At 53.6% G+C, this 25,561-nt stretch overlaps 3 protein-coding genes and 1 long non-coding RNA gene across 12 annotated transcripts in view; 2 read left to right on the top strand and 2 right to left on the bottom strand.

Moving 5' to 3' along the window:
* Positions 1 to 1,582: 1,582 nt before the first annotated feature.
* LRFN1 (leucine rich repeat and fibronectin type III domain containing 1) lies at positions 1,583 to 11,510 on the bottom strand. Of its 2 annotated transcripts, XM_007491802.3 has the most exons (4): positions 11,336 to 11,510; positions 9,372 to 9,401; positions 6,537 to 7,974; positions 1,583 to 3,612 (listed from the first exon to the last, which is right to left on the bottom strand). In XM_007491802.3, exons 3-4 carry the CDS (start codon positions 7,949 to 7,951, stop codon positions 2,715 to 2,717), a joined length of 2,313 nt encoding a protein of 770 aa, XP_007491864.1. In that variant the 5' UTR covers positions 7,952 to 7,974; positions 9,372 to 9,401; positions 11,336 to 11,510; the 3' UTR covers positions 1,583 to 2,714. The 2 variants fall into 2 exon arrangements, with proteins under 2 accessions (XP_007491864.1, XP_001368509.2); XM_001368472.5 differs by lacking the exon at positions 9,372 to 9,401.
* Positions 11,511 to 15,247: 3,737 nt separating this feature from the next.
* GMFG (glia maturation factor gamma) lies at positions 15,248 to 20,370 on the bottom strand. Of its 3 annotated transcripts, none has more exons than XM_016422226.2 (7): positions 17,970 to 18,048; positions 16,943 to 17,039; positions 16,704 to 16,753; positions 16,533 to 16,582; positions 16,072 to 16,154; positions 15,812 to 15,885; positions 15,248 to 15,412 (listed from the first exon to the last, which is right to left on the bottom strand). In XM_016422226.2, exons 1-7 carry the CDS (start codon positions 17,970 to 17,972, stop codon positions 15,341 to 15,343), a joined length of 429 nt encoding a protein of 142 aa, XP_016277712.1. In that variant the 5' UTR covers positions 17,973 to 18,048; the 3' UTR covers positions 15,248 to 15,340. The 3 variants fall into 3 exon arrangements, with proteins under 3 accessions (XP_016277712.1, XP_056652102.1, XP_056652103.1); XM_056796124.1 differs by having other exon boundaries at positions 17,964 to 17,987; XM_056796125.1 differs by lacking the exons at positions 16,943 to 17,039; positions 17,970 to 18,048 and adding an exon at positions 20,238 to 20,370.
* LOC130453934 (uncharacterized) lies at positions 15,411 to 18,491 on the top strand. The gene is made up of 2 exons (XR_008911604.1): positions 15,411 to 15,592; positions 16,891 to 18,491. It is a non-coding gene; the product is annotated as an uncharacterized LOC130453934 (long non-coding RNA).
* A 40-nt stretch (positions 20,371 to 20,410) lies between the features above and the next one.
* The window catches only part of SAMD4B (sterile alpha motif domain containing 4B), a 31,692-nt gene continuing 26,541 nt past the window's right edge, over positions 20,411 to 25,561 (top strand). For 2 of the 6 annotated variants that reach the window (XM_007491803.3, XM_056796121.1), the window contains exons 1-2: positions 20,411 to 20,550; positions 23,780 to 23,960. The gene's annotated coding sequence lies outside the window, so the exon portion shown is untranslated. The remainder of the gene's footprint in view (positions 20,551 to 23,779; positions 23,961 to 25,561) is intronic. The other 4 variants (XM_001362842.4, XM_056796119.1, XM_056796122.1 and 1 more) reach the window with 3 other exon arrangements.

Genomic DNA, 25,561 nt, shown 5'->3' with positions numbered 1-25,561 from the left:
TGTTTAAGAGGTTGACCCAGTCCATAATGCCTACACATATCAGAATCTAGATATGGCTCCTTTAGGAGATGATGGTCTCACATACATTCAGGTAGGGAGTTTTATTAGGACAATTCATTTTAATTCCAATTTTCTGTAGGGAAGGTATGAATAGCCCCCCCCCCCCAATGATTGCCATTAAATGTCCATCAAAACACCCTGCTTTGCAGAAATTTATTCCCAAATTTGACATTAGAGTCAATGGGAGAGCTGGATTTGTTTCCTGGGTACTCAGCTCCCCACCCACCCTCTTTCATCCACTGGAGCCAGAGAAGCGTTCCCCTGTAATATGATGCCAGTGGGAAGGGAATTGCCCAGTCGGTGGCTGAGCTGGCCCTTGACTTCAGTCCTCCTGGGAATCCCCTGCTCCTTCTTGGTTAGCTTTGACCTTATTCTTTGAAGTTTAGGGCTTCTAAGTCCTAACTGGTAGCACTGCCAGGACCTCTTATTCTAGAGTGAGGTGGTCTGCTCTTTTCTTCAGGTAGTCTAGTTCACAAGATTGTTCCTTAAGCTTGAGGTGTTGGGTTCTACTCCCTCTTCTTCCTTTCATTATGGACTGTGCTTGGGAATGCAATGAGCTGTTTCCTATTTGCAGTGGAGGTATATTGGGATCTAGAACTGGGGGGGGGGGGAGGCAGCTCTAGGGTATTTCAAAGTATGATTAAGAGGGGAGAGCCCAAAAAGATACTTAGCTACTATCCTCAAGTAAAAGAGCCCTCTTTGAATTTTATCTTTTATCTTGGCCAAGATAACCTTTCTTTCTCTCCCTGCTTTTCTTTCTCAAGGTTTCTCTCTGTTTACCTCCCTGTGTTCCTCCCTTTTTGAATCTCCTTCCTTCTCTACCTCTGCCTCCATTCCCCAGTCTCTCTCTCTTCCCATCAATTAGTAAACATTTACAGAGATGGTGCTGCCTGAAGGGTCTATGTCTTCCTAGGTCTCTATGCCCACCCCAGTCTCTGTCCCTGCCTAGTCTCTCAGCCTCCTTGCCTGTCTCCCCTCCCCCTTTCTGCAGTCTGCAGTCTTTTCCATCCCCCTTCTCTCTTGGAGACGTCTCTGTTTCTATTTCCGTCTCTCTCCATCCCCCGCCCGCTTGGCCCCAAGGGTACATAGGGCTGGCTCTGCCCACGGCAAACCAGGAAACTGGGGCCTTACATATCCATCCCCAGACCAGGTGGGGAGGAGTTTGAAGTCGCTCCCCAAGGACACCTCCACCCCTCCCTTCTTGAGATCTCTTCCTCCTGTCTTTTTGCTATTCCTCTTGGCTCTCCAAACCTGACATTGCCACTAGGAGTAGACTTGGGGGGTTGCTATTTCCCTGCCCCCTTTGCCAGGTTTACAGTTACCTACTCCTCCCATTCCCTGTCCACACCCCCCCCCCCACCCCCCATCATTACATCTTCAAAATCTGGCTGTTTTCTGATCCTCTTCTGGAATTCTCCATCTTCTGGAGGTGGGAAGCCATCCTGAACCCTTCCTGAAACTAACCTAAATCCCTTCCCACTGGAACCTACCCCACTCCACACACACAGATCACTCAGGGGGCTCAGACACAGAAAAGTTTAATTCTGCTGCGACTGGAAGCCCCCAGCTGGGGCTGGGGGTGTTGATGGAAGGGGATTTGGTTTGCTTTGGGCTAGGTCCTAGTTCCAGGCCTGCTAAGGGAACCCCTGAGTCCAAGGCCAGGACCAGCCCAGAATGAAGACGATGTGGAAGACTGGGTTGGGGAGGAAAAAGAGATGGAGATGATTGGGGGTGGGGGGAAAGAGATGAAAATGATGAGAGGGGGCGATGGAAGTGATGAAAAAAGACTGAAAAGATGGAAGAAGGGAGAAAGAGGAGGCAGTGTGGTGCATTGAACAGAGCCACAGACTGGGAATCAGGAGACCTGAGTTCTAGTCCCAGCTCTGCCGCTGACTGGCTATGTGTCCTTGGGCAAATCCCTTCCCCTCTCAGAGCAAGTGTTCCCACCTGTAAAGAGAGAGCAGACTAAGATCTCTAGGCCCCTTCCAGCTCTGACACTGTGATCCTTGGAGTCAGGGAGAGGATTGAAAGGCGATGAGTGAGGGTCGATGGGTGCAGTGAGAAAGAATGGCAGTTGGAGGGGAGGGGATGACCATGGGGTTATGATTGAGGGAAACACGCGACAGAACAAGATCTAGTCCAGCCAGATACAATAAATAGGCCCCCCTCCCCCTCCCAGCCCTCCCTTCCCCTGCCCCGGCTGGGCACCTCCTCCCCCGGAGGGCCCTCCAGGGCTGCATCCACCAGTCCCCGGTGGGGAGTGTCGTGTCTCAGTGCTGCTAAGTGTCCGCCCCGCGCTCCGCTGTGTAAGGCACCGGCTCCCGCGAGGTCCCGGAGCGCGCGTGAAGAACCCGGGGTAGGGTAGAAAAGGGGAAGCGAGGAGAACCCCTGCGTCCATGCTACTCCCCTCCCCCTCCCCCCCCTTCCCCGCGCATGGGCGGGGCCAGGCAGAGGAGGAGCGGGGCTTCCCTTTGGCTCCCTCCCCTCCCCTCTACCCTCAAGGATCCTCCCTCCTCCCCCAGGGACCCAGGCGTCCAGATGGCGGAAGGTGCCCCCCTGCAGCCCCCGGCTGGACTAGGGAGGAGGGTGCGCGCTCTCCTCGGCCTGGGGAGGGGGAGGCCCCACTGGCTGGGCGGAGGTCTCAGGGGTCCCGCTCACACGGTGCTCTCCAGCATCCATTCGGTGCTGGTGAAGGCGAGGCGGGCCCGCGCAGGGCTCAGGCCCCCCAAACCCCCGTCCTCGTCCAGCAGGTGGGGCGTGGAGCGGTGGCGCTTTGTCCGCTTGGCCCGGCGCGGGTAGCTGTGGCTCTGGAAGAGTGCGCCATAGTCCCCGTCGAAAGAGTAGCGCTGCCGGGGGGTCCGGCCCGGGGGAAGCGCGGGGGCCGAGGCCGGGGTCCCCAAGGGAGCCCCCGAACGGCTTCGCCGAGGGCCCGCAGGCCCCAGTGGGGGCCGCCCGTCCTCCTCCGGCCCAGACGGCGCCGCTGCCTCGGGCCCAGAGGGCAGCAGACAGAGAGACGTGGAGGAGCCGCCGCGTGTCGGGAGCCTGTCGGGCTCCACCACTGGGGGCGCCGCCCCCTCGGCCTCGACCTTGATCTTCTCCTTGTCTGGCCCAGTGGGCGCGGGCGCCAGCTCGTGCAGTGCCTCGTATTGGTCCAGCGCGGCGGGCGGGACTGGGGCCGGGCCGGAGCCCGCGGCACCGCCATTGGTCTGCGAGCACACATGGCTGACCCGCGGCGGCGCCCCCTTGTGGCCTGAGCCTGCGTCGCCACCCGCATACACCTTGTATCGGATCATGAGGATGACGATGAAGACGAGCACCGAGGCCACAATTACGCCACCGATGACGATGATCATGGTGCCCCCCAGGAACTGGGCGTGCAGCGGGCGGCACGGCGTGGCCTCCCCGGCCGTGGTGAACTGCACGCAGCCCACGACGCGCGTGGCGGTGAGCGCCGTCACTCCGTCGTCGTACACAGCCAGAACGCACAGGTCGTACGCCCGCCCCGCTGCCAGGTCGTTCACCAGGAACGTCTTGCTGCTCGACGGGATCATCCTGAGGGTCCCCGGAGAGAGGGAGAGTGAGATCCCATCCCTCCCGTCCTGGAAGCCCCACCCTCCCTACTAGACCAGGCACACCCCTTCAATGAAGCCCCTCCTCCTCCGTCCCACCAGTTCCGCCCCTTTCCTCTATCAAAATACAGCCCTTTCCTAGTAAATCCCGCCTCTTCACTTAAGCCCCTCCCAGCTAGCAGACCGTGCCTTAACTGAAGCCCCGCCCTCTCCTCTAGGACCGCCCCCAGGCTCCTCCCTACAGCACTATCCCCTCCTTACTCAAGCTAGCTAGCAAGTTTTATCCCAGTATTGTCTAGGAAGCCCTGTAACCTAACCCCCTCCAATCAATCCCCCTCCTCTGGATTCTGAGCCAGAGCATCCCGCTTTAAATCCTTTTTTTGTTATCTTTTGCTATTTGTTAGCTCCTCATCTTATACAAATCTCACCTTATTCAATCCCTTGGAATCCAATGCCCTCCCTCTGAGATTATCCCATTTTCCCCAGCATATATATTTATACATACATATATATTTAAACCCTTATCTTCCATTTTAAGAGTCAATACTAAGCATTGGCTCCAAGGCAGAAGAGCAGTTAAGGGCTAAGCAATGGAAGTTAAGCGACTTGTCCCTGGGTCACAGAGCTAGGAAGTATGAGGGCCAAATTTGAACCCAGGATTTCCTCCTCTCCAGGCCTGACTCTCAATCCACTGAGCCACTTAGCTAACCTGATCTACCATATATCTTATTTGTACGTGGTTGTGTGGTTGTTTTATGCTGTCTCTCCCATTAAACTGGGAGGTCTTTAAAGGCAGCAGGGACTGTTGATAGGTTTGTGTCCCCAAAGCTTAGCTCAGTGCCTGATGTACACTAGGTGCTACTTGACTGTTACCCTGTGACTTTAGGCAGGTCACCTTGTCAGTGCCTCAGTATTCTTATTTGTAAAAGAGGGATCTGGACCTCTCAGTTCCCTTCCAGCTCTAATTCTTAAATTGGAAAAATGGCTAAACTCTTTGGATTCTAAATCCCATGACCCAATAAGCCTTCTGGCTACTAACCTCAGACTGGCCCCTGAATCTCCCAGCAGCTTCCCCCAAGACCTTCCCCTCCCATCTAGCTAGAAGCTTTTTGATGATGGGCGTTTATATAGCACTTTACGGTTTCTTTGGCACTTTACAGTTTCTTTTCAAAGTGCTTTGCACGAGTCATCTCATTAGATCCTCACAATTGCTCAGTGGGGACAGGTATTATCATGCCCATTACAGATCATGCGTAAAAGCAGGAGAGATTTCGTGACATGGGTAGTAGATGCCTGAGGCAAGAATCTGAACCCCAGTCTTCCTGCCTCCAGGCCCAGCATCCTTTCCACAGCACCCCACTGCTTCTCCAGCCGGCTACACACCTGAGCCCTTGCCCATCTCTGGCACCTTCCCCCAAGCCCTGACCTTTTTCAGAGCTATGATGCATACTCAACTTGAAACTTTCCTTTTTAAATCCAAATCCCTCCCCTAAACCACTTCCTATCAGGTTGGACCTAGCTCTGAAAACCCAGTTTCCAGTTTTTCAGCGATTCTGAGAGGTGGGAGCACCTTGGGTTGTGATCCCCAGAAGCTTGGCTGGAGGGAAGGTTCAAATGAGTTAACCCAGGAAAAGTGCTTTGCAGCTTTGAAAGTGCAATTAAAAGGCTGGCTATCACTAGTATTGTTATTATGATTATTATCATTAAGGAGCATCCCTCCTCTATTTTGGCCAAAAGGGGTTCCCACCCCCAGCCCAATTCCAAACTACGCCCCAAGGCTGCAAATTTGTCCCTAACCCAAACTAACAGCCTCCCTCAGCATATGCCAGGCCCCAGACGCGTTCGCCCTTCCCACTATTCAGACCCCTCCTCCTCTTCCCAATAAATGTCAAATACAAGATGCTCCGCCCACTGCTCTACCTACCCGCCCCTGAGCCCAGCTCACACCCAGCACCACCTTTCCTGAAAGTCCCCACATCCTCCCTCCCTCGTATCTCAGTCCAGGCTCTAAACTGAGTGTCGTCTTCATCTTCCGGATCGCCCCATGGCTCTCTCCCTGAAATTTCAGGGATCCTCTTTGGGTTTATCTTTTCATTAGGTACCCTGGCTCTTTAAAGACCCTCCAGGCCCAGGAGGCTCTGATTGGTCAGGAGAGTACAGGCTAGAGGAAAAGACGGCTTCTGGTTGGGCGAGCCCTCAGCCCATCTAGGCAGGTCTACAAATTAACTCTCAAAGCACTGGGGTTGGGGGAGTTAGTTACAATTCCAACTTTATCATTCCTTTGAGGAACTGGGACTGGATCCATCTCCCCTTCTCTGGATGGAGGCTGGCCTAAGGGAAGGGAAAAGATGTGAGAAACTGGCTGAGGTCCTATGTCCCTGCTGGGGGTCTAGAGTAGAGGGCTGGATGAAGATGTGGGGGGCTACTCTGCACCCCAAAGGAGAAAAAGGCAGGAAGAGATGGACTGATCAGACATTTGGGAAGTCTGCCTGGTATGGTGGGCAGAGCTGTGGCTCTTGTTCCTCCCTCAGCATCAATATCCTCCATTCTTAAACGGAGGGAAATCTAGGTCCCTTTTCTATGCTGAGCCTCCAGGATATACGGAGACAGTCCTAGAGAGGTGGGAATGCCAAGAGGAGAAGGGTCAGAGGCAGAGACAGGAAAGAAAGAAAAAAAGGGGGCATCTGAAATAAAAATGGGGAGAGAAGAAGAAACAGGGAAACAGACATAGACACACAGTAAAATGATGAGAGGGGAGGACAGAACTGAAGATGGAGCCAGAGAAGCAAAGGAGGTGCTGCTGGGAGACACAGTGAGGCAGGGCTCTAGGCAACTTGAGGGAGAGGCGAGCTCACCAGTGGGTTTCCAGAGGCCCCTCTCCCTGGCTTCCCCGGCCGCTGAACTCACCTGTAGACCAGCGAATCATCAGCAGAGCTGTTGTACTGCACCTGATACATGCGAATGCCGGGTACAGGCCTCTGGGCAGGCCAGCGAATGACCACCGAGCTGGAGGTCAGCTCTGCTGCCACCAGTCTCCGCTCAGCCCCAGCAGAGCCAGTTTCATTGGCCCCTGGCCGACCAGGCGTGGCAATGTCTGAGGACCCAGGCTCACTGAGGGGTGGCGGGGCTGCAGGGGGTGGCGCCATGAGTGGGAGAGGCACCACGCACACCTCCACTGGGGCAGTGGCCTCTCCCGCAGCATTGGAGGCTATGCAGGTGAAGATGCCGCTGTCCCGGAGCGTGGTGATGGTCACTTCCAGTGTCCCATCCCCCCGAACTCGAGTGCGGCTAGAGTTCCCCAGGAGCCGCCCATCAGGGGCCACCCAGTGCACCACCGGCTCAGGGTCACCCACGGCCTTGCAGCGCAGACTCACTGCCTGGCCTTCCACCACCAGAGCCCGGCCAGCTGCCTGGCGCGTGATGAGGGGCGGCTCACACAGGAACTCCTCCTCGGGGATGGACCAGAAGTAGCGGTCCGTCAGGTGCTCAGGAGTGGCACAGGTCTCCAGGTCATCCTCTCGGGTCAGCCTCCTCAGCCAGAGCAGCTCACAGTTGCAGTGCAGGGGGTTCCCTCCAAAGCTGACCGTCAGAGTGGATGGCGGCTTGGGGCCTGAGGCCTGAGCACGGAGGAAGAGCCCATCGGGGGGCAGCTTGTGCAGCCGGTTGGACGTCATGTCCAGCCGGACCAGTTTGTGAAGTTGTACGAAGGTGCCCTCGGCAATGTGGTCGATGAGGTTGTGGTCCAGGGTGAGGGTGTTGAGGTTGACCATCTGGCCCACAGCCTCCCAGGGCAGTGACTCTAAGTTGTTGTAGGACAGGTCCAGGTCCTCCACGGTACCCAGGAAGGCATCAAAGGCGGCAGGTTCCACCCAGCGGATCTGGTTGTTGCCCAGGATGAGGTGGCGCAAGTTCACCAAGCCGCGAAGGTGGTCCCCTCGCACCTCCCCCAGGCGATTGCTGTCTAAATGCAAGGCCCGGAGGGTCCGGAGGTCAGCAAAGGCTCCGGGGGCGACCTGGCCAATGGTGTTGCGGGACAGAGTGAGGTGGACGAGACTGGTCATGTTGGCAAAATCCCTGCGGCGGACAGCTGCAATGAAGTTGTCAGTTAATCGTAACTCAACCACCCGGCGGTCAATGGCCGGTGGGACAAAAAGCAGGCCAGTTTTGGCACACAACATGGTCAGAGTTGGGGATACGTTTTGGCAGATGCAACGGCCTGGGCAAGGCTGCCCAATGGATGGGGGTGCCCCAGCCCACAGAAGGAGAAGGAGGGGCAGGGCTGGTGATGGAGGAGATGAGGATGAAGAAGCTCCTGGGGCCATGGTGGAGACCTCAGTGACCCGTCCTAGGGAAAAAGGAGAAGAAAAGAATTAGAGATGTGAGAAGGAGGGAGGGATATCTCTCCTCCCTGCTCTGATACACTTCCCTCCCCAAATGGGACAGCCCTCCCTCTCTCTTCCAGGTATCTCAGCCTTTCTTCCCCAAGGGTAGAGGCAGCAGGGTTGGCGCATTTGCCACATGCACAGCCGGGACTCAGAAGTTGGGCCCTGGCACTTGTAAGTTGTGGGTAGTCTTTGTTGGTGTCTAACCTCCAACCCTCCCACTGCGGTGTCAGCCCCCAGTGTCTAATTGTGGGAACGCCTGCTCAGACAGTCACAGACACACACACACACACACAGAGCCCCCCACTTGCTCCCGGCAAACTTTTCGTCTGGGAATCCCCCTGCGGCAGTTCCAGCCCACGGCGTGTCAGCTCCCATCACAACAGGGCCCCGAGGAGGAGTGTGGAGGGAATAGGGAGAGATGGGAGGGGGGGGGCATCCATTTTCCCTTTTGCTTTATTATTTCCCACCCCATGGGCCAGAGCTCCTAGAGCTCCCTTTTCCCAGGGGAAACAAGTATCCAAGAGTCCAACTGGGCAAAGCCCCTGATCTTTGTAGCTCCCTTGGAATCCCTCATCTCTTTATTATGCCTTCTCTCTGTGTGTGTCTCTCTCCCCTCATAGCCCGGGGTCTCTCAGTTCCTGGGTCCCTCTGTCTCTAGATGTCCCTGTCTTCCTCTTCCTCTGTCTCTGAAGTACTCAGAGGCTTTTCTGCTCCACTGCCTTCTCTGTTTATTTCTGTCTCTGTCAAGGTCTCCCTTTCTCTGAGCCTCTACTTCTTCTAGCAGTTTTTTCACCCCTGCTCCCTTCGGAATGGCTAAGGCTGTTTCTCCATCGCTCTCTCTGAGTTTCCCTATCTTTTCCTTGTTCTTTGTCTCTTGGATTTCTCAGTCCCACTATCAGGGGGTTTTTCTTCCTCTTAGGCTGGACCAGCAGGAATGAGACTGGGCCTCAAGGTGCCCATTGCTCAGGGATGGAGGGAGGGAGCTCCTCAGTCCCTGCCTCCACACCCAGAACTTGGAGGTTGGGTTTGCATTATATATCTTGGATCCTGATGGTCTACCCAAACTCTGTCCCAGTAGGGGCAGAGTCAGCAGCTCATCCCTCTTTTCCCTCTTCCAGCTCAGCTTCCTAGGCTGCCCAGCCTTTCCACTGTCCTAAGTGGCCTTCCACGTAATGAAAGATGACACCTGACCCCCTCCCGGTTCTCCTCCAACCTCCCACCCTCACAGCCCAGTCTAAACCCCGCCCTTCACCCCAGACATGCTCCTCCCTGGCCCTGTCACAGCACAGCATGGACCCAGGGCTCAGGTTTAAAAAAATCCAAGCCTCCCCCTCCAGCATCTGACTCCTCAGCTCACCTCTCCTCACGAAATCATGGCCGGCACCACCTGGAAAGACAGCAACATCCCCCATCAGCCTCTGGCTAGCCTCCCCCCACTGGGGAAGGGCAAAGTCCCTTCTGCAGTCTTTCTCTCATCTCTCCTGCTGCAGGTTCCCCACCCCTTGCTACTCCTGCCCAGGAAAACAGGTCTTTGGGCCTTTGACAACACCCTGGTGACCCAGGGTTCGAGGCCCTCCAGAACAATGAACGTTTTAAATATCTGACATTTCAGCCTCACGACAGCCCTCTGGGGTGGGTAGCTACTACATGGTACCCCCACCATCGCCCCCCTCCATTTTTCAGATGAGGAACCTGGGAATCACGTTGAATGGCTTGCTTGTGGTTTCAAAGCTAGTAAGTATCAGACACAGAATTTGAACCCAGATCTCTGTGCCTGGGAGTCCAGCACTGCCCCTCTAAGGGGAAGTATCCCAGGGTCCCTCCCCCCAGGACTGAGGGAGGAGGAAGGAAGGTCTACAGATTCACCATCCTTGCTGACATGCAATCTCCATGTGAAGACACACGGAACATGCGGAGGCATGCTTGTACACATACCAGTTCTCATGCATGCTAACATACATGTGTCTCCACTGGAAGGCATGCACAGCCTACCACGGGGACACACCTGTCTCTGCACATGCTCCGACACACACACACACACTTGCCATGTACACAGACGACTGACAAAAAGGCCGGCCAAGGAAAATGGGGCTGGGTATGGACGCTGGGCTCTTGACACACAGACACAGACACACAAAGATGTGGGAAGGGAGGAGACTGGCTGGTAGCACATGGTTTCTTACACGCATACACACACGGAAGAGCCACAGTCCCAGGCAGACCTAGCCACCCTCTCCTTGGCTCTGGCTCCAGCCTCAACCTCACCTCGGCCCAGGTCTCACCCCCCAAGGGAAGGTTTGGGCCAAGACTAAGCCCGGGCATGGGAGTGACGGGGATCGGCGGGGTCAGAAGAGTGTCCCGGGATGGAAGTGGGGCAGGTAGGGCAGGGTCTGGGGGGTGGGGGGGAGGGGACCGTCCAGGGCGCTCTCTTGCTCCCTCGCTCATGGCTTCTCTCCAGGCCCCAATCCCCAAACACTGAAATGTGCTGCTGATGGAGGAGGGAGGAGAGAATCTGGCAAAGACAATCAGAGCTGGGCCTAGGCAGGGTCCCTCAGGCCCCTTTCCCGGTGGAGGCCTAGAGGATCCCAGTGGATCCGGCAGATTCTGAAGGATCCTGGGAGATCTAGCTAGGAGGGGCAGGGCTGGGCCTCCCCCTTTGGAAGGGAAGGGATGGGAGGGGGCAGTCTCCCTCCGATTCCATCTTTCTCCCTTGGAGTCTGTGTCCATGTGTCCATGTGTCCAGCTCCCAGCCCCGGCTCCCCGGCAGGGGAGGACATGCCTGATTCCTCCCCCCACCCAAAGCCCCAGGGACCCCAGCCCACGGAGCCTGCCTCCCTCAGCTCCCCTCCCAAGGGCTTCGGCTGGGAGCTGTCCCTGAGACACAGGGACACCCACGGAGACACATGGACAGACTCGAGACACGGGGAGACACACACGGACATGCACGCAGACACACGGCGACACACACAAATGCAGACAAACACACGGACACACCAACAGGCAAACACACATCGGGGCGCACGGATCCCCAGGCACACGGGAGCCCGACACACGGTCACACGAGCACATCGGGGCACGGGCACGCCAGCACACGGGCACGCCGGGCCACAGGACCCAGCCCCAGCCCCCCCGGCGACCCCCGGCCCCCGGCCCCACGCGCGCACACAGACACACCCGGACACCCAGACCCGGGCGCCGCAGCGGCGCGGACACACGCGCGCACACACAGCCCACATCGCACACAGCCCACATCCACGGCGCCCAGCACCCAGCACACACATTCGTGTCCCCCGCTCTCCCCACCCCGGGCCCCGGGCTTACCTCCGGGGGGGCCCGGCCCCGGCCCCGGCCCGGTCCCGGGCTCTGGCTCTGGCTCTGGCCGCCGCCGCCTCGGTCCGCGCCATGGCGGGGGGAGGGGAAGGGAGGGGAGGGGACGGAGAGGGAAGGGGGATGGGGACGGAGGAGGGAGGGAGGGAGGGAGGGAAGGAGGGAGGGGGGCCGCGAGGGCCGGGAGGGCCGGGGGGAGGGGGCGGGGGGGGCGCGGTACAGCCGAAGCTCGGCGCGCGGCTCCTCCCTCCGCACAGCGCGGGGCGCGGGCACCCGATCTGCAACGGGGGGGAGGGGAGCGAAGGGGAGGGGCGAGGGGGCGGGGAGGCGGGCGCGCCTGGGTCCCTCCCCTGCTCCAGGGCCCGAGAGCGAGAGCACGGCGGACCCCTCCCCACCAAGCCCCCCGGCCCCTCCGCAGCGCCCCCAACCATGGCGGCTGGGCTTTGGCCCCCTCTTCTCTCCGCCTCCCCCGGTCGCAGAGGGAGGGGCCATGCGAGGTCTGGGACCCTCGCATGCCGGGGTCCCCAGGTCCCTTGCCTCGGGGAATAGATGGACTCTTGTGGGGGCGAAGTTATGCTGCAGACGGAGGAGGAGGAGAAGGAGGAGGAGGGTCCCTACCGACCTGGAAGAGGGGAAATAGAGAAAAGTAAGAGATTGTGATAGAAAGGGAAAGGGAAGGCCTGGGGAAGAGCCAGGGAGGCATCTAGACAGACCCGGGGAGTCAGGGAGACACAAGGGGACGCAGACAGAAACAGACACACGCACAAAGTCAGGGAACATCTGGGCCAGGGCTGCTGGACCTTGCACACAGTAGGTGCTCCATCATTTCGTCCCAAGACGTGCGAGATGAAGGCAACGGTTGGGTACAGGCATAGACCTTGTTGGGCTCGGGGAGGCTGCTCCCTGTCCTTGCCGTCTGCCTCCGCCCTCCACTCCCCCTTTCCCCCAGCCCTTCTGATCTCTCTGGAATGCCCCAAGAGGACCCCCGGCGGGCCTGAGTCTTTTAAGAGGAGGGGACAGCGGAGGATGAGCCAAACCTGGAAAGCCAGAACCAGGAATCTGGTTAGGCAGAGAGGGAGAGAGGGAGGAGGGAAGGAGACCTAAAGCAGGCTTCAGCCTACTCACTCCTCTCCAAGGCCTTTCTGCAGCCCTTCTCAGCCTCCCTCATCACCCAGACTTCCTTTCCATCCCCTACTTGGTCCGGTTCCTCCCCAAGCCCATTGGTCCCAAACGCCCCCCAGCCATGACAGCCTCACAGGATTTGGAGCTGGAAGGGGCCTTCGTCATTTTAGGAACATGCCTGTGCGTCCAGGGGGAGCTCAGGGGTCCCCCCTTTCATTTCCCTGAGGTAGAAACTCTGGGGCAAAATGGAGAAGTGATTAGACAGACACTGCCCCCTCCCCCGCCCCATAGTGGCCTTGTCTGATAGACAGCTAGATGGCTCAGTGGATAGAGCACCTGGCCTGGAGTCAGGAATACTCATTTTCTAGAGTTCAATCCTGTCTCAGACACTTACTGGCTATTTGACCCCAGTAAGTCACTTCACCCTGTTTGCCTCAGTTTCCTCATCTGTAAATTGAGCTGGAGAAAGAAATGGCAAAAGGGGTCATGAAGAGTTGGACACGACTGAAAAATGTCTCAACAACAACAGTTTTGGCCTATCTTGGCCATTCCTAATTGAACAGAGGACTTTTCAATGCCTTCTCCAACTGGTCCTTCTAGAATTCCTCAGGCCACATCCCATTCTGCTCTACCCCATTGGACAAAAGCCTCTGAAATTTCCACCCTGGTTGACTATTCTACAATCTAGCTGCCCCTGCCCAGTTCAGATCCCCTTCCTACACCCACCTCTAATTGAATCTTTTGCATTAAAGGGGACAAGTTACTCTGCCAAAGCCTCTTGGGGGCAAAGAAATCAAGCGGTACAGGATGCTTGCTCCTCCCCATCAAATCCACTAAGCAGACTCAGATTTTTCTTCTTTGGGCAGGGCAGGGCTTTATAATTCCCATGTTGTACTTAGTACTAATTAACTCATGGACACCTTCTCTAAAAGCCGCCGAGCCTTCCATTTCTGGCATCCAGGGGGTCTCTCGCTTCTCCCGTTCCCCACCACAACAAATCAGAGGGAATAGAAGGGATTGTAGAACGTTAAACTGTGAGATTGCGATGATCTATTCCAACCGGCCTATTTTAGAGGGAAGGAAGCTAAGACTCAGTAAGTGAAGACCAAGCCATGAGCAGTAAAATGGGGACAGATTGGGTTTCATGTGAGTTTGATGGAAGGATGACCGAGTCTATCTCAGACCACAAGCCTGGAGAGCCCAGACACTAGCATCTCCATCTCCCACTTTATCTCGTTTGCTCATTGCTCTAGGCTTGGTGGGGATCACAGGAAAGGGGAGGGGAGGGAAGTCCTTCCAAAAGGGGACAGGGGAAGACCACGATGGAAACTCCTGTCCCTCTGCTGCGGAGCCTTGGAATCAATGGTGGAGGGGTGGCTGGGTCTCAAGGTCACCATGTCTTTGTTACCATGGCAACAGCCACCGCTTCCCTTCAAGTAACCTGGGAATGAAAGAGGAAGAGGAGGAGGAGGGTCTTTCCTGGCCTTGGTGCCTAGGAGTCAGAGAAAGGAAACACAGGATTCCTTGGGCTCTCTCTTCCTCAAAGTGTGGCTTTCTAGGCCCCTTTCTCCTGGGGTCCACTTGGATCCCAGATCCTCCATTCAAAAAGGCATGATGGGTAATCTTCCAAGATCAGTTCCTTCCCTTCCCTCTAATTCCCCATCCCTGAAGCAATTACATTAAATTGTTTGGCATCTTCACAGCTTTAATCCCCTCCTGCTGCCATCTCCTCCTTTGCATGCTAATTCCCAGATTGACAAACGTTGCTGTCTAGTAGGGGGGTGCTTCCTCTCTATGCCCCTTCCCCAAGAAATTTTGGGAATAATAGAGGTCATGGGAATCCTGTTTTCGGAGGGAGGGAGGAAGGAGCGCAAGGTTAAGTGAGGTAGGGATGAGGGTCACCTTTGGAGGAAAATGGAGACAGATTTCAGGGGTTCTGCTTCTGGTTACTGGGGACAGGTAAGTCAAGTTGTCATCCCCCCCAATTCTAACAGAAACATAGACAATTAGTTTGGGAGCTTCTTTCTTGCTCCCGGAGCCCTGGGATGGAGTCCCCTCATCTGGAGGTGGGAGACACAGCTCTCTGGCCTGGAGACCTGGGGAATGGTAGCTGGTTGCCATGGAAACATGGCCTCAGCCTGAGCAGAAGAAACATCTGCTCTGGACCAGGGAACACCTAGCTCTTGGAGGGCAGCGGTGGGGTGCGGGCGGGCTGGTGCTCTCTGGCCTCTGTGTTCTGTCCACCCCCCTCTCCCCAACACACATACAGTGGAGAGTGGAGGGGGGGAACTTTGACCCCAACGTGAAGCCCCGAGGTGGATAGACCTCAGGAAGGACTTCCACTGGGTTCTGCTCCCTCTCTTGAACTACCGATTTTGAGTCTCTCAGGATTTCCATGCTGGCCCCTGACTTGAAGGGAAAGAGAAGGTTTAAAAGGCCTGGCCAGTTCTTCTAAGGCTACAGGGCTCCCTCCCTCCCCAGGACAGACATCTGGTTCCTCCAGACTTTCTCTGAGGAACCCAGGTGTTCTGCCTCCCAGCACTCCCTGGCAGGATAGATGCTTCCTGTCCCCAGCCCTCCACTGCTCTACGGGCCCAGGTATGCTCTCTTTCAGCCTGCTCCCCGTCAGGGAACCCGGTGTCCTTTCTCCTAGCCTCTCCGAAGTGGGACCCGGATGGCCGGCGCGCCGCCTCCGGCTTCTGTGATGACGGACTGCCCTCTGCTGACCGCAGGGAGCCCTGCAGAGGCTGCGTGGGTGGAGTCATGATAACCACTGGGGCAGGCCCGGTTTCACTAGTTTATTTTGTCTGAGGCTATTTCATTTCCCAGGACCCAGGTGTCCCGCGTCCGCTCTGTGGCCTTCTGGGTCCTCCTCAGTTAGCGGAAGAAGGCCAGTTTCTCCTGAAGCCAAGCCTCCGTCAAGTCATCTGTGGTGCGGATCTCAAACACCTAAGAGAGACCAAGAGAATGGATGGGGCATCGGCGCTGCCTGTCTTCAAGGGTCTGAAGAGCCCTCAGGTGGAAACGGAGTTAGCCTTGTTCTCGGACCCGGACAGTAGAGCGGTCCAAAGGCCGAAGGGCAAAGTTTCCAACCTCTAAAGCTGCCCGGATCGGCCCAGAGAAGCACTAGTGAGTTGCCTGCCTTGTACGCGTCTTCAGGCCAGGCTGGATGACCCTTTAGGTATGCTGGAAGGGGAATTCTCTGTGGCCTTGGCCTCTGAGGGTCTGTGATTCCAGGGTTCCCCAGAGCCCCTCAGACCTCGCCCTCTTGAGGACTCAGAGGGCCAGACCCTGGGCTCCTGCAGTCCCTGTCCCCGGCCTCCCCTCCAGGAATCCAAGGCTCCAGACCTTAGTGAGCTCAGCAGTTTGCACTAGTCGGTTTTTACTTCCTGCATACATCATCTGCTGTTCCGGCTTGCAGCCTAGCAGGGGGTGGAAATGGTAGGGTTAACAGAGAGAAGGACTGCCACCAGGTAAGAGGAGGCATTCCTGGGGAGGGTTCTGGGGCAGACCCTAAGGATCAGGACCTGAGTTGGGGGAGGGATTGGGGAGTTGGTAGGTCCTGCTTTGGGGTCCGAGTGTTCCTTCAAAATGGCAGAGGATCTTACCCACAGGGCTAGAGAAGATGAAGCAGAGTGGGTAGGAGATCCGTCCATCGTCATGGAGCCATTTGTAGCTGTAAACTATGAACCTTGGGAGTAGGGAAAGTAAAGGGCTTCAAACAGAGCTCTGAAGCCGAGACCGAACCCTCAGCACCTGCCCTTTTTTTTTCTTTTTTAAACCCTTACCGTCCATCTTAGAATCAATACTATATATTAGCTCCAAGGCAGAAGAGTGGAAAGGGTTAGCTAGGCAATGGGGGTTAAGTGACTTGCCCAGGGTCACTCAGCTAGGAAGGATCTGAGGTCACCCAGGACCTCCCATCTTTAGGCCTGGCTTTTAGTCTACTGAGCCACCCCGCTGCCCCCCACCTCAGTCTTCTTGTTCCTTCCCCAGACAGGCCTGATCCTCCCCTCAAGACTGGTTTCTTCTGGGGGGAGGGCAGCAGTTGTTAGCTCCTGGGGGATACCTGGGCTGTCGCTCAGGCAGCTCATTCCTCAGTTCCTCAGGAGAAATATTCTATGAATATCAAGAGAGATGGAAGTAAATTGGTTGGAAGAGTGACTCTCCCTCATTGGCCTCAGCCCCAGGTCTCAGACCTTGACCCAGGCTTTCCCTATGACCCCCTCTACCCTGTCACCTGAAATTCTTCCTCCATCACCACCAGTTGCCGGCTTTTGTCCACCTTCACTGGGGGAATCCCAGAGGGAAGGATAGAGAAACGATTAGACTTCCTATGATACCAGGATCTCCAAACCACTTAGAGGCTCCTGTTTCCAATTCTGTAGAGGATAAGCAACCCCTGAAATCCCTCTTTCTTCTAATAGGGAGGCGGGGAGACCTGGCAGCAGAATCCCCCATGGCATAGGAACCACTCACTGATGATAGCCGCATTGGTTGTGTCTTTCCGGAAGCGGAACTTTCGAAGTTTCTCCTTCAGCTCTGGGTCCACCTCACAGACCACCAAAGAATCCGCCTGCACCCAGAATGAATGACAGTGGAGGGAGCTGGGGGGGCAGGTGGAGGGAGGGAGGTGACTGGTAACCAGTTCTACTTCCCATTTTAACAATCCCTGCTTGTCATCCCAGCGCCTGGAGGGAACCCTGAAACAGGCTTTTGCCAGGGGGCTGCTTTCTCCAGCTATTCATTGAGGAAAATATGGTAAAACTGGGAAGGAACCCAGGAATTTGACCCTGGAAGATCTCCAGGATCCCTAACTGAATTCAGAAATTCAGAAGAAGAAAGGAGAAGGGGAGAGGCAAAAGATAGAGTCCCAAACCTTCAGGAGCCCTTCTTCCTGTTCCTGGGCCCCAGAAGTAGGAACAGGGCAAGTTAGGGGCTCAGAGAACCTTGATCTGTCTTTCTTAGCACCCTTATTTCTCATACTTACTTTTATTGCCCCCAGCCTCCCTTCAGTGTCCTTTATTAGCTCCTGGCTTCTGTAGCCCCACTCTATAAATCCATGATGCCTTTCCTTCCTCTCTCTCCTTACTGTGTCTGTCTCCCTCCCCTGCCCCCCCCCTCATCCTTTTACTTCTCATTTATTCCTATTTTTCTAATCCCTCAGCCCTGGAGCATCCAGAGCATATTCTCTCGTCTCTCTCCCTTCTTTCTCTCCCCCCCTTGTCTGTCCTTTTTCTTTCTTTTCTCCCATCTTTACCTTCTTTCTCCAGTGCCTGCCCTGAATTCTATCCAGAACTCTTAATGCTCTCTCCTGCTTCCCTTCCACCAACCCTGTCTGCCTGTCTGACCCCCTTGACCATCTTTGGCCTCTTCTATTTCTCCCCAACCCGTGGCTCTGCCCCAATTTCTGTCCCCTTAGTCCTCCAGCTCTGTCCTTCCCCCACTTCTGTTCCTTGTCTTCACACCTTTCCCTCCCCACCCAAACTCCCCCAAATACTCTGACCATGGTTTCCAAGGATGTCTCCCTTGGGTTGTCCTGTCTTGTCTTCTGAGGAGAGGAGAAGGTCTGCTCAGATACCACATCCTGTTTATATCAATCCTGGGGTAACTGTTGCCTGAGCCCCTCCTCTTCCTTTAAGCCCAGTCATACTTCCTCTTCCCCTACTTTCTCCCCACCTTCAAACTCCTGCACTCCAGGACTCATCTTCTGGCCCCCCATGCCCAGCTCCTCCAGGAAGACCTCCCAGATCCACTGACTCTTTCAGTCTCTACATCAGTGTTCTTATCCTGGGGACAGAGAGGGAGTCTAGGAACTTGAATGGACAATCACATTTTTATTTAATTATAATTGCTTTCTTTTTACTCCATTTCATTTTGTGTTTAAAAACGTGGTTTTGAGCAGGGGTCCATTGGCTTCACCAGACTAATTGCTCCAGGGGTCCACAACACAAAAAATGTTAAGAACCCCTATTCTAGATCCTCTTCAGAAACAATTCTAGGATTAATAAAGGACCCTGGATTTCAACTTCCTCAGTCTATGTAAAAGGAAACAAGGTTCTAGAAATGTAGAGAGGGTCCTAAAATAAGTCAGAGGCAGAGCTTTGATTAGGACCCAGAGCTCCCTCATTTCCTAATATGTTAGTAACACCTGTTATCCACTCCACTTACATATCTCCCTTAGTCTGCCTCTTATTCTTCCTAATACACATTTCAATTCTGCTTTCTTTTTTTTCCCAATATTAAGGGTTGCTTCTAAAGTAGGTGTAGGACAGGGATGGGTAAGGAAAAGGACAGCTCTGTAGAGAGATGATTGAAGAAGACAGATATAGGATAAGAGGCATTTAGAGGACTGCAATGGGGTTTAGGGGAAAGGAGACTGGGGGGGAAAGATATGGGGCACAGGTGACATGGGAGAACTAGTTTAGAGGGAATATTGGAAGAAGGACAATGATGCAAAAGTTTCTGGAAGGATTATTTAAAGGAAAGACTTGGGAACAGAGTAGTGAAGACGATATGGGAAAAGAAAATATATGGGATCATGGGTGGGGGATTTGGGATGGATGAGAATTCAAGAGGATTTTCAGGAAAAGGTTTGAGGTCTAGATTTACAGGAAAGAAATTTGGGCAGAGTTGGCTGCAGATTTTGGAAGTAGGGATGTGAGGGAGAAGAGTTGGAAGGAGATGTGGGGAGAGATTTGAGCAAAGGAGCAATGAGAGAGAAAAATAGATGGGGAGGGGATATGTGTGAGGAAGCAATTTCTGAGAGGTGGATGTAGGGAATGAAGATTTGAAAGGAGGGCATTTGAGAAGATTTTTAGGGAAATTGAGAGAATTGTAGGCTGGAGTGGGGGGAGGATATTGGGAGAGGAAAGAATTTGGGGAACAAGAAAGGCAAGGATTTTAGAAGAGATGGAGGGTAGAGTTGGAGGTTTTAGAAGATTAGGAGGGAAGATGTAGGAATAATGAGAATGAAGGATTTGAGGGGAGGGGATAGTAGGGAAGAAGTAAGGGAGGATTTAGGAAGAGAAGGAAATGGTAAGACACCTAAAGATGCAAGGAGGGGTAGGAGACTGATGACTAGGAGGGGTGTAAGGTAAATTTGGGAGAAGGGGGTCTAGGAGTTAAGGAAGGGATCTCAGAGGTCCTGAGATTTCCTTTTTACTGATCAGGAAACTGAGACCCAAAGGAGCAAAGTGATTTCGTTACGGAGGTATAGAGAGTGACAGAACTGGGAAGAGATTGGGGCAGGCGGCGGGTGGGGGGGGTGGAGGAAGGCCTGAAGGGGGAGGGTCTTTAGGGAAGAGGGCCTGGTTGAAAGGAGAGAGAACAGTTGAAGCGGAGAGGAAACAGTTGAGGGGGGGAGGGGGCCCGGCTGAAGGGGGAGGAAACCAGTTAAAGGATGGTCTGTGGGGGGAGGGTCTGTAGGAGGAGGAAGGATCTGCTGAAGGAGGGGAGAACGTGAGGAAAAGGGGAACCTGATAAAGAGGAAAGTGATATGGGGTAACGGGAGTCTAGAAAGGGGACGTGGAAAGCAGAGCCGGCGGGGGAAGTGCAGATCTGAAGCCGCCTCCCGCAGGGCGGAGGCCCGAAGCCCAGGACAGCCCGGTCCGTTGGCATGGCAACGCTCCAGACAGCGCGGTCCCGCCTCTCTCTCCCTCCACTTCCCCCAGTCCTCCGCCTCTCTCCGTCTAGGCCTGTCAATCATTCAGCGGACAGCCAATCAGATCCCGGATCTGGGGGCGGGCCCTTCCTCGCCAGCGCTTTAGCTAACCTGGTGGCGTTTCTCTCCTCAACCTCTCTCGGCTTCCGACCTCTGCAGCACCCATTGGCCAATAGGCTGTCTGTCCGCGGAGTATTGTCCAATGAATGGGCGCGCTGGGTCAGAGGCGGTGGCGAGGGCGGAGCGACGGCGCGAGCAGGGCGGAGAGGGAGAAGGAGGGGTGACGCAGCGGCGCGGTGACGCAGCGTGGCGGCGGCGACGACGGCAGCAGCGGCGGCGACGGCGTCGGTCGGTGTGAGGAGAGAGGGAGGGAAGGCGGAGAGAGCGAGGCGAGTGGGGGCGGCGGTGGCGCGGGCCGGAGGCGGTGAGTCCCGGGTGACCTGACGAGGCTTCCCCACTTTGGGGGGCGGGCAAGAGGAAGGGAGGGACAGACGGACAGCTACCCACCCTCCCCTCACCGCGGCGCAGCTCCGGAGAGGAGGGAGGGAGAGGCGCGAGGCCGCCGGCCCCGCCCCCCCGTGCGCGTGCGCGGCCCGAGCCCGACCCCCCCAGCCGCGCGGCCCCGCCCCTCGGGGACCCCCGGCCTCCCGGCAGCGGGCCCAGACCCCGCCCCCCAGGAGGACCCCCTCGGCCCTCCCGAGAGGCCCCACCCCCTAGATATCCCCCAGCCTATCCTTATTCCCACCCTGAGGGTCCTACAGGCCCCCTACTCCCCTTAGTGAATCTCTTCAGCCTGTTTCTATTCCCTCTTCAGCGGGTCCTACAGGCCTCCCTCAGCCTGGCCTTATTTCTACTGAGAGTTCCATAGGCCCCCCACTCCCTTTAGTGACCCTCCTCATCTTGTCCCTATTACTCCTTCAAAGGGTTTTATAGGCTTCTAATCTTCATAGTGACCCCTCCTTAGCCTGGCCTTATTTCCACTCAGCAGGACCTAAGGACCTTCATTACTCTTAGTGACCCTCCCCCCCCTTAACCTGTCTCTCTTCCCTCTTTAGAGGGTCCTATAGACTCCCACCTCTCCTTAGTGACCCCTCTGGGTCTGGCCTTATTTCCACCCATAGGGTCCCACAGGCCTCACACTTCCTTTAGTGACTTCCTACTCAGAGGGCCCTTCAAGCTTCACACTCCCCTTAGTGATGCCCCTCAGCCTGTCTCTATTTCCTCTTCACTTCCCACTCCCCTTAGTGGCTCCCCTCAGCCTGTCTCTCTTCCCTCTTCAAGGGGTCACACAGATCCCCCACTCTCTTTAGTGACTTCCCTTAGTCTATCCTTATTCCCACTCCTTCAGGCCCTTACTCCCCTTAGTACTCCCTCTCACACTGTCTCAATTTTCCTTTTCAGAGTCCTAGAGGCTCCTCACTCCCCTTAGTGATCTGTTTTAGCTTGTCCCAAATTCTTCTTGGAAGGTCCTCCAGATCCTTGTTCTTCAGAGTGTATTTTCTGTGCCCTCCCCCCATCAAGGGAACTCTAAAATTCTTTCCTCTGAGGAATGCCATAACCACCGGCCTTGCTCAAAGAATCTATCCACTTCCTTGGGACCCTCTCACAGTCCCTCAGGGGCTTTTTTGTTAGACTCCACCTTCAGATAGCTCCCCTAGTTCTCCTTCAGTGCAGCTACCTGCTTTCTATTCTCTTTATGAAGAACCTTCCCAGCTCAGACATCACCCCCTCCCCTCCTTCATCAGACCCCTAATTCTCCATTCCTGGCAACCTAATTCCAAAAAGCAGGCCCATACTAATCATCCCAAAAATCTGACCAGTCAATAAGATTGCCATCCCCAGGCCTTCTTTCCAAAGAGACTCAGATTGTGTCTTCACTTTGCTTATTTCCACTCAGAACAGCTCATTAGAGCATCCATCTCTCCCTTCCAAATCCCTTACCCTCTTCTCTGCTTCAGAACCCTTGGCCACTTTTCCTTGTCCTATACATCTCTAGGTTTGGGATTTGACTCCTGGTCTTGCCTCTCAGTCCTTCTCCCTTCAATTTAGCCAATTTAGCAAACATTTATTAGGCACCAGTGATGGCTAAAGCATTTGGACAGATTCTGGAGAAAGAGGGGAGAGAGCTCTTAGCTTCAAGGAACTTCCATTCTAATGGAGTGATAAAACAGAATTCCAAATTGGCATGGAGCAAGGGAAATGAAGGATTACTTGCTTACGAGAGAGGGAAAGCAAAGAAGGTTTACCTGAAGAGAGGAGCCAAGGGTTAATGGAAGATAAGTCTTCAGACCAATGGATATAAGGAAGGACAACATTGTAGGTGTGAGGAATAGTTGATGCAGGCACTGAGAGAGGACAGATTTTGGAGTTTGGGGAATCCCAATTTGGCTGGAGAATAGAGTGAATGAGTTGGAATATTAGGAAATAATTTTGGAAAGATAAATGGGAGCCAGATTATGAAGGGATTTAACTGCCAACAAAGAGTCTGTAATTTGCTCTGTGGACATTGGAACCCCAGGAAGGGTTTTTGATCAGGGAAATGGTCAGAAATAGGCTTTAAGATTATTTTGGCAATAGTGTGAAGGATGGTTTGAAGGAAGGAGAGACTAGAAACAGGGAGATTAATGAAGACTCAGTAGTCTAGGCAGGAGTTTATAAAGGTCTTATTTAGGGTGGAGAGAAGTGAGGGATGTGGGGAGTTAAAGTTCTTTCCTCTATTTCCTTATTACTTCCATCCCCCAGCAGATACCACTAGCCATTTTGTTTTCCCACCTCTTCAACATCTACTAGATTTCCTAGAGAGGCCTTTCTACTAGACCATGGGTTCTTCACTCAAGATTCACAAATTTTTTTTCCCCCACTGTTTGGCAACTTTATTTCAACATAATTGGTTTCCTTTACAATCCTATTTGTTTATTTTATGCATTTAAAGCCATTATCCTGGAAGAGTTCACAGACTTTAACAGACATGATTCAATAACTTTCTAGACTTATTACCAACTCCCAGGTCTCTGTTAGGGCATCTTTCCTCTACACAGACCATTTTTCCCAAGACTAATTTTCTCTTCCTTCTTTACTCTTCCTTTAAAATTATTCACCCCTTCCATACCTTTACCTTGCTTAACATTTTGGTTTCTTAACCCATTGAATTCTGTTGTAAGCTATACCCCTTAGGACTCCCAACAACTTTCTCTAAAGACCTTCACTTCTATGGGCACAGGTCTATTCCTCTTTCTGGATTTATTCTCTTCCTCCTTAAAGCCTCTTTTTCCTCAGATTTCTCCTTACCACCAACAAGCCTCTGCAGCACTTTTAACAGGTCTCATCCCTTTCCATATTTTTCCCACCTAGAACCATTGACTTTTTTTTTCTGTGCCACATTGTTCTACCCATGGAAGCCAGGTGCTCTCTGCCTTTGGACTGAGTAATGTACTTTCTGCCCCTCTTCCTTTTTATTATCCCTGTTGTCCAGCCTATATCTGTAGTCTAGTAAGATGTTGTCCTCTCTTCTCCCTGGGACTGAACCAGAGTAGGCCAGGTCAGGTAGATTCCCTGGGTCTTCAGCCAGGGAATTTAAGATTAGAAAGGGATTTGAGAGATCACCAACTTTAGTCTTTCCAGTGTAGGGATCCTCTCCACCATTTGTCTGACAGATTCACTCAGCCCCTGCTTGAACATAGCATGGAATGAGGAGCGCCTGGCCTGATGAGACTTCTGATTGTTACTTTGGTTGAGTGGAAACGTGCTTCCTTTTGATCTCCAGTCACTGGGCTCTTATCTGCCCTGTGGAACCAAGAGAATCAGTTGGCTCCTATTTGTGTGACAGGTCTTCAGGTATGTACAGACATGAGTCAGAATTCTCCCTACATCTTCTCTCCACAGATCTGAATACCTTTCATTCAGCCATTCCTCCTGAGAGGATTTCTAGACCCTAGTCTGATCACTTTTCCTTGCTTACTCTTCAGTTTGTTAATATCCTTGACAAAATGTGCTATTCAGAAGTGAACCCCAAGGTCTAACCTGAGCAGGTCCTTAAACTTCCCACCCTTCCATCTTTTCTCTAGAATCAGTATCTTTCCTGTCGTAGTGGGATAAAGTCCTACTGGAAGGAGGAAAGATTGTCTTTTTCATCTCTCATGTCACCTGTCCTTTCCCTCCTCTCTGCCCACTGTGAGAAAGTGAAAGGCTCACTGGGGCTTTTCTTCCTCATCTTGTCAGTTTTCTTTTTAAATACCAGAGTCTGTAGATTCTTTAGCTTCTCATACCACAGGAATTGAACTAGATGATCTTCCAGTCAGAGATTCTTAATCAGGAACCACAGTAGCCAAAGGTAACTAATTTCTTTAGATTCTTTGTGTGTCCCAGATTACCTTCTTTATTCATTCTGTCCCTCACTTTCTTTTCCACCCTCTGAAAGAATCCCTTCTCAACATTCCTGTGGAATAGTGAGGCATGAGAGAGAATAAACTGTACAGTGCTTTGAACTCCCTAGCCAGTAGATAAGAAGAATGTCCTTGGATCCTTTATAGCCTACACAAATTATTATTTTAAGTAAGAAAGGTAGATGTTTTTTGCCTTCAGGAGGGAAATAGGAGAAAGGCTCTCCTTAGTAGTCATTAAACCAAGACCCTGTCTTGCCAAGACCTCCATCATTGTCCATTAGCTTCAACCTATTGGTTGAACTGGGATTGGTTGAGGTGGGGATCTGGAACTGCTCAGTACCTTGTTCTTCATGTGCCTTTCTGAACCTTAGGGATAGGTAATAACCATTTCCTTCCCAACTACTCTGCAGTAACAGTGAGAAAAAGGGCTTTCTAGGTACTCCCAGTTGGAAATCTGTACCATCTCTGCTGAGTAGTTGGTTGGAAAGAGTTTGTGCTTCACGTCATGAAAGCGTAGAACTAGGACTGGAAGGATCTTCAGAGGACATCTAGTCCAGCTGCCTCATTTTACAGATGAAGAAACCCAAGATGTTAAATGATTCATCCAAAGCCATACAGGCAACAGTGGCAAAGCTGGAATCTGCACTCAGGTCCTTGGACTAAATCCAGCCCTCCTTTTACTACATCATCTTGCCTCTTAACCTCTCTGACTCTGCTTTCTTTCCCCTTAAATTGGAAAAATAATAAATGTAGGACCTATAGCCCAAGGCTGCTATGAGGATGAAGGGCATGACATGCATTGCTAGCTGTGAATCAGCTAATGCTGTTGAATTTTTGTGGCATTTTTTCTAAGTTTTTAGAAGAGATGGATGAAGAGTATAGTGGAAGGAGTAGAGTGAGATTCTGTGGATAGAATGAGGTGGTGGTTTTGTTTTGTTTTTCAACTACCAGGTTTTTGTGCACTGGGGTCTTGCTGGGGTTGAGTTATGTACAAAGCAGAGTATTGAGCAGAGGCATCAAACTTATGATGGGGACCACAAGAGGTCAATAAAT

Source organism: Monodelphis domestica, chromosome 4 (genome assembly GCF_027887165.1).
Source record: "Monodelphis domestica isolate mMonDom1 chromosome 4, mMonDom1.pri, whole genome shotgun sequence".
Lineage (NCBI taxonomy): Eukaryota > Metazoa > Chordata > Mammalia > Didelphimorphia > Didelphidae > Monodelphis > Monodelphis domestica.
Note: the sequence above shows the minus strand (reverse complement) of the source record. Positions and strands in the feature narration are given on the sequence as shown.